We start from the raw sequence: 7184 nt of genomic DNA on the forward strand, positions 1-7184 counted from the left end.
CGACGGCCCCGCGCGCCTGCCCGCGCCCGGTCCGCGCGCCCCCTTCCCGCCGCCCTTCGGCGGCCCCGGCTTCGGAGCGCCCGGGCCCGGCCTGCATTACGCGCCGCCCGCGCCCGCCGCCTTCGGTCTCTTCGACGACGCGGCCGCCGCCGCCGCCGCCGCCGCCGCCGCTCTGGGCTTGGCGCCGCCCGCCGCCCGAGGTCTCCTCACGCCTCCCGCGTCCCCGCTGGAGCTGCTGGAAGCCAAGCCCAAGCGCGGCCGCCGCTCCTGGCCGCGCAAGCGCACCGCCACGCACACCTGCAGCTACGCGGGCTGCGGCAAGACCTACACCAAGAGCTCGCACCTCAAGGCGCACTTGCGCACGCACACAGGTGGGCGACGCGCGCGGGCCGGGGTTGGTGGCCGGGGGCTCTGCGCTAGTGGCGCGCGCTGAGGAACACCCCCCTCCCCCCACGCCCCGAGAGGGCGTGGCCCAGGAGATTGGGAAGGGGGTCGCAAGTTTAGGACTCCCTGGAGGCGTGGCTCAAGAGGTTGGGGAGCGGGTGCGCGCTTAGGAACCTTCGGGGGACTCTGAGAATGTTGCGGGAGGGACGCACGCTTAGGACCCTCCTGGGAGCGTGGCTCGGGGCTTTGGGAAGAGGGTGCACGCGCTTAGGAATCCTAGGGGGACGATGGGTCTCAGAACGTTGGGGAAGAGGATGCCAGCCTAGGACCCCTCTGGGGGCGCGGACTGTGCGCACTTTGGGCTCCCCGGGGACGAGAATCAGGAGGCCCGAGAGCCAGGGGTGAGCGCCTAGGATCCCTGGAGGTCCAAAACGTAGGTTCCCCGGCGGCTTCAGGGGGCTGGTTACAGGGGTAGGTTGCGCGCGCCCGAGTGGCCACTGTCGCGGGGAGGGTGTGCGTAGCGGGGCCGCAGGCGGGGCGGAGCAGTCCCTGGGAAGCAAACTGAGGCCCGCTCTCGCCCCCTCTCTGCAGGCGAGAAGCCCTATCACTGCAACTGGGACGGCTGCGGCTGGAAGTTCGCGCGCTCAGATGAACTCACGCGCCACTACCGCAAGCACACGGGCCACCGTCCCTTCCAGTGCCACCTGTGCGACCGTGCCTTCTCGCGCTCCGACCACCTGGCGCTGCACATGAAGCGGCACATGTAGCCTGGACGCCCCTCCGCCTCCCCCCCGCCCCCCACCGCGCGCGGCCGTGGCGGGTCCCACGCGCCGGGTGCGGCCCCCTCCCAAACTGTGACTGGTATTTATTGGGCCCAGAGGACCGGGCTGGGCACAGCGTGGCCATCGAGGGGGCTCTCCCCCCCCCCCCCCCATGACGACGATGACGCCCCGGCCCCCATCAGAGACTGAAGGCCCGGTGGGAGAAGACCACGATCCTTCTTGACGAGTTTTGTTTTCAAAATGGTGCAATAATTAAGTGTCGTCTTCCCCGCCACCGGGTCTACACTAGAGGATCGAGGCTTGATGCCTTGTGAGAAATGCCGCCTTAATTTGTACTGTCTTCGACATTTTTTTTTATAATATTGTACATAGTGACTGTGACAGATATTGTATTACTGTAAATAGGGAGACAGGTGGGCATTTTGGCTCCCTGGTTCATTTTTATAAGACTTTTGTTGTTGTTGTTTTTTAATTAAAAAAAAAAAAGTTTTGCATCTTTGGAAAAAAAATCACAGCTCTGGTCTGGCTGCTTGGAAGCTGGGGTGTAGGGTGGGACTCGGGGGAACCCACAGCTTTGATGGAAGGCGGGCTGGCATAGGTGTGGGGTGGGGGGAGAGTGCCTCCCACCCCAGCCAGCACCCTGGGTTGTCAGCTGCAGCACCCAGCTGCCAGGAACCATGGGGTTTTCTATAAATTTAAACACTACATTTTAAGACTGAGGGAGAGTTATTTTAAGGTTGTTCCCTGAGCCATAAATTGCCTCCTTTTCCCCAGAGCTGGGGAAAGTGCTGGTCTCACTGACGTGGCCTCCTCTGGGCTGAAAAAAGACTTACCTCTTTCTGGAAGCTTCTGAGGTTTTAGCCAAACTTCTGGAGTGTGCAAGCTAACCCATCCCCTGCCCCCCCCCCCCCCCTCCCCCCCCCCAACACACACACCCCCCTTTTTTTTTTTTTTAAAGGGAAAAAGTGCTGAATTTCTGACCCGCTTTGCCTTTTACTACTCTCGCCTTTCAGCAGGATGTTTTAAAGGGTGAGTCCCCCATCCTGTTAGAAAAAAGGAAATCCATGTTTGAGGGCTCTGTATGGTGGGCGCTCTTTTCCAGAGGAGGAAACTGAGGCCCAGAGAGGTAGCTAGGGAGTGGTGGCATTAGGGTGCCTAACCTGGTCTGTCTGCCTCCTGAGGGTCCCCGAACTCCTCTGGAAGGGGCGAGGGGCTTTCTGCAGCAACCCATCTGGTGCTTGCGCCGGTGGGTTATGAGACCCTCCCCGGCAGGTGCCCTGGTGTGAAGGAATCGCATCAGAGCCCCTGCTTTGGTGACTGAAGGTGGCCACTGCAGAGACCCTCCTCCTAAACCCCAAACGTCTCCGTCCGGGCGAGGAGGTGCCTGTCTCCGGCAGGCGGGCTCTCCCTCACCTTCCCCCTTCTCGGGGGGCCCCCCGGGTGGGTCACCATGGCTACCAACCATTGCACAAGTTGTTTCCAGAAAGTGAAAATAGCTTGTAAGCAGCACCTATTTTAAAACACTCTCGCCCCATTGCGACAGAGGCTGGGATTTCCTCCCTCCCTCCCTCCATCCCCCCTCCCCAAGGCAGTCCTGGAAACAGCTGAGAGCGTTTGGTAATCCACAAAAAGCAGAAATGGGAGATGGCAATCTGATTCATCTTTCTCGAGTAAATAGCCGGGGCCCAGTTCCGCCGGCGATGAAGCGCGTGTGAGTGTGTGAGCCTCCTTTACCCTCTCTCTGCGGCTTTTGCAGAAACTGTTCCAGAGCGGAGCAGTGGCCCCCTCGACCTGTGGAACCGATCTGCTTTGCTCACCGCTGGTTCCGGAGGCACTGGGTGGGGGGAAGGCACAGAACAAAGACTCACAAGAAATTTAAAATAGCTCTTTGTAGGGTCTGCAGACTTTCCTGTTGAGTTGAAGCTAGCAGGTAAAGCCATTTTTCTTGCTTGCTCAAAAACACCTCCCAGGTTTCCCCCGGAGGCCTCTGAGTCCAAAGAGACGCCAGTTGTAACGGGACTGAAGCTGTTCAGTGTCTGTTTCCTGAGCGCCTCCCACAGATAGAGCAGAGCGTTCCGCTCGGATAGGGCTGTGTGTTTCAGCCTGCGCTGATTAATACAGAAATATCCCTCATCGTTTTTTTCCGGCCCTTTCTGGAAACCCGAATGTCACCTTCTATCTTCTGGAGGCGTGGTTCTCTCCCAGGGGTGACCTGGTCTAGAGATATTTTTGGTTGCCACAACCGGGGCCGGGGTGGTGGCGGGGTGCTCCTGGCATGGGCGGAGACCCGTGGTGCTGTTACCTTTTTTTTTTAAGTAGGCTTCATGCCCAGCGTGGGTCCCAATGCAGGGCTTGAACTCACAACCCTGAGGTCAAGAGCCGAGCTGAGATCAAGAGTCGGAGGCTTGGGCCGCCTGGGTGGCTCAGTCGGTTGAGCGTCCGACTTCGGCTCAGGTCATGATCTCGTGGTTCCTGAGTTCGAGCCCTGTGTCCGGCTCTGTGCTGACCGCCTGGAGCCTGCTTCGGGTTCTGTGTCTCCCTCTCTCTCTCTCTCTCTGCCCCTTCCCTGCTCATGCTCTGTCTCTCTCGCATGCTCTCAAAAATAAACATTTAAAAAAAAATAAGAGTTGGATGCTTAACCGACGGAGCCACCAGGCGCCCCTGTTAAACAGCTTATGATGATGCACCCACCACAGAGAATGATCCAGCCCCAAACATCAGCAGCGCCTGAGTGGGAGAACTGGAACCTTGGTTCCTAAAAGATCAACATTCGTAGCTTTTATTAGCAAGGAGGTGGCCCCGTCCCAGGAAGCAAGCTTTGATGGCAGATGTCACCCAGAGAGAAAGTAGGGGGGAAAAAAATCTCACTGCAGGGCCCCGTCTCCAATGGCCGTAAGAAGACCGAGCACCTCAACACTTTTCCTTTCCATAAAAGAAGTTCTGGCATCCATTTGAGAAAATATTAAATAGCAAAACAAAGAAAAAGAAAGAAAAACAATTTACCCCGCCTTCTACAGCCTGATTGCAATCAAAGGTGTTTAGAGGGAGGGGTTTCCGGTTAGTGGTCGAATTGCTTTCACATGGCTGCAAGGATCAGCATGTCCCCCCCCCCCACTTTTCTTTTTCCAAGCAAGGTTAAAACCATTTTTCCGTATTTTGTCCTGCACGATGCGTTTTTATTACCATTTTAAATGGCTGCATACTATTCCATTAGATGTGCCAAAAATTGCTTATGCAAACAAGCACGGAGCATATACATGTACTTGGCCATGCTTCATACTGTCTTCTGGGGAGGTGGGTAAAGGGGTTGGAAGCGATGAAGGTTGGCGGGGACTTTAGGCATCGCCAGAGTGATCTCCCAAGAGTCACTCCAGAGGTGGGGGAAGGGCACAAGAGCTGTTTTTCTGCCAGGAGTTTCCTGTGTGTCAGGGTGCCCGGGGCACCCGGGCTGGTGACAGAATATGGTGTGAAACAGAGGAAATGGGAGCTTTCAGAGGGTAAGGTGAGTCCGTGACTCAGCACCCTGCCCCATCAGCAAAGCTGAGTTAGCACCCAGACCCAGCAGCGCCCTGGGGAGTCCCAAGGCCGCAAGCCAGAGATGGCTCAGGGGGGCACCAGGGCCAGGTGGCTCCAACGGCCTGGACCCATGCCGAGCTGGTGGGTGCTGAGGACAGGGTTTCTCAACCATGGCTCTGTCGACCTTTGGGGGCAGGTCATTCTGTGTCGCGGTGGCTCCCTTGTATACTGTGGGGCGTTTAGCAGCGTGCCTGGCCCCGCCCACTGGACACCAGCAGCACACATCCCCCCAAGCTGTGACAACCAAAAATGTCTCCAGACATTGCCAAGTGCCCCCTGGGGGTGCAGAACCACCCCAGATTGAGAACCACTGGGCTAGAGCTTCCATGGCCACCTGAGATACTTTGCATCTGTAATCCGAGCTCCTCCCATATGGCACGGCACGCGTTTAGATACACCCGCTGGGGGCGCCTGGGTGGCTCCGTCGGCTGAACGTCCGACCTCGGCTCAGGTCACGATCTCACCGTTGGTGGGTTCGAGCCCCGCGTCGGGCTCTGTGCCGGCAGCTCGGAGCCTGGAGCCTGGTTCGGATTCTGTGCCTCCCTCTCTCTCTGCTCCTCCCCTGCTCAGGTTCTGTCTCTCTCTGTCTCAAAACTAAAAACATTAAAAAAAATAAATACATAAGCAATAAATAAATACACCCACTGAGGGGGAGAGGCGGTAACAAGACCGAGCCGGTGTATGTCATCTAATCGATTGGGACATATGCTGCCGCGTAGTGTGAGTGGGGACCTAAACCGATCCTTCTCCAAATAACTGACACAGGGTTTCTCTCCCTCGGCACCACGGACCTTTGAGGCTGGATCCTTCTCTGCTGTCGGGGGCCAGTCTGGACGCTGTAGGGTGTCGAGCGGCATCCCTGGCCTTCACCCACCAGGTGCCAGTAGCAACCCCAGCCCCTCAGTCACGACATCACCGAGCATCCCCTGCGGAGGGGGTGCACAGAAACGCCCGCGGTGAGAACCACCGCTTGGGCAAAAGTCTTCTCCGCCACCAAAGCCCCCATGTCTGCCTCGCGGGCCTGCTTCTTGGTCTAGAAAGTGAAGATGCCCTTAGGACAGGATGGCAGGACGGAGGGTGAGGACAGTGCCCAGCACTCGGGTGTGGCCAGTGCCGCGAGTGTCCCCCTGGTGCAATCTGGTGCGTAGATTTGAGTTCTGGGTTAACCCCCACCACCCCATGTGTCTCTGTGTCTCTGTCTCTCTTGTCTCTTTTTCTTTCTCCCCACCTCTCTCTCCCTCCCTCCCTTTCTCTCTCTCTCTCTCTCTCTCTCTCTCTCTCTCTCTCCCTTTTCCCCTCCTCTCTCTCTGTCTCTCCCTTTCATTCCCTCAGCAGATGCACCCAATGAGCAGAGTCCTAGGGAAGCAACAGTGACTCAGAAGTGACTCAGCCTCGAGCCATCACCCAGAGCCGATGTCAACAAGTTTGTTGAATGATTAACCCAGTGCGAACTTGAACTGAGCGCAAGGGCTGGGGCAGGTGCTTCCAAATCCCAGGCACTTTCCACCAGTTCTCTCTTTCAGCCCTCCCACGGAGAGGCGGAGGGGCCAGGATCGCCACCCCAGTTTTCCAGATGCAGAAAGCGGGGCTCACAGCGGGAAGGCTAGCCTGGGTCCCTTGCAGGTGTAGGTAGTGGAGCCAGGGCTCGAACCCGGGTCAGCCTGATGTCACAGCTCCTACCGGTGCCTGGAAAAGTCTACATGCTGAAACATATCAAGCTCCCAGTGTCTTGGAGGCCCCAGTGAGCCCCTTGGAGACTTCCATCCGAACATCGTGGAAAGCTTATTCTCCAGGAAAGTCTCAGACGGGGAGAAACAGAGTCAGGAAACAAGTATTTGGAGCCGCATGGAGTCCCCTGAGATGTTACAAGATGCAACGAAAGGAGGCCTGGGGCTGGGAGCAGTCCCCCAAAAAGCTAAACAGAGCAATCACGTGGCCCAGCCATTCCGCTCCTTGCCGTAGACCCCGAAGAATTAAAAAGAGAGACTCAAACAGGGGCTTATACACCCGTGTTCACAGCCACAGGACTCAGCCACCAAAGGGTGGAAACAACCCGCGTGTCCATCAACAGCTGAACGGATGACCCCGGGTGGTCCATCTATGATTCAGCCACAAGAGGGAACGAAGCTCGGACACTCGCTACGAGGTGGGTGAACCCTGAAGCCATCATGCCGAGTGAAAGACACCAGACTCCAAAGATCGCACGCGGTACGATTCCACTCATACGAGGCCCTTCGAGTGGGTAAATCCATACAGACAGAAAGTAGATGGTGGGTGCTGGGCAGTTAGTCAGTGTCTAATGGGGACAGAGTTTCCATCTGACGTGATGGACACGTTTTGGACACAGTGGGGATGGTTGTATGACAGTAAATGTGACTAATAGCATTGAATCATATACTTAAAAGTGATTAAAATGGTAAACTTTTTTTATTATGTATGTCT

General features: G+C 57.0%; 1 protein-coding gene across 1 annotated transcript in view; it reads left to right on the forward strand.

The window, feature by feature from the left end:
* The window catches only part of KLF2 (KLF transcription factor 2), a 3905-nt gene extending 1294 nt beyond the window's left edge, over nt 1–2611 (forward strand). Inside the window, exons 3-4 of the mRNA XM_049640123.1 lie at nt 1–371; nt 976–2611. The exon at nt 1–371 is cut by the window's left edge and continues 9 nt beyond it. Coding sequence (XP_049496080.1) covers nt 1–371; nt 976–1151 — 547 coding nt within the window. The 3' untranslated portion in view covers nt 1152–2611. The remainder of the gene's footprint in view (nt 372–975) is intronic.
* Nucleotides 2612–7184: the final 4573 nt, after the last annotated feature.

This window comes from Panthera uncia, chromosome A2, assembly GCF_023721935.1.
Source record: "Panthera uncia isolate 11264 chromosome A2, Puncia_PCG_1.0, whole genome shotgun sequence".
NCBI classification, from domain to species: domain Eukaryota; kingdom Metazoa; phylum Chordata; class Mammalia; order Carnivora; family Felidae; genus Panthera; species Panthera uncia.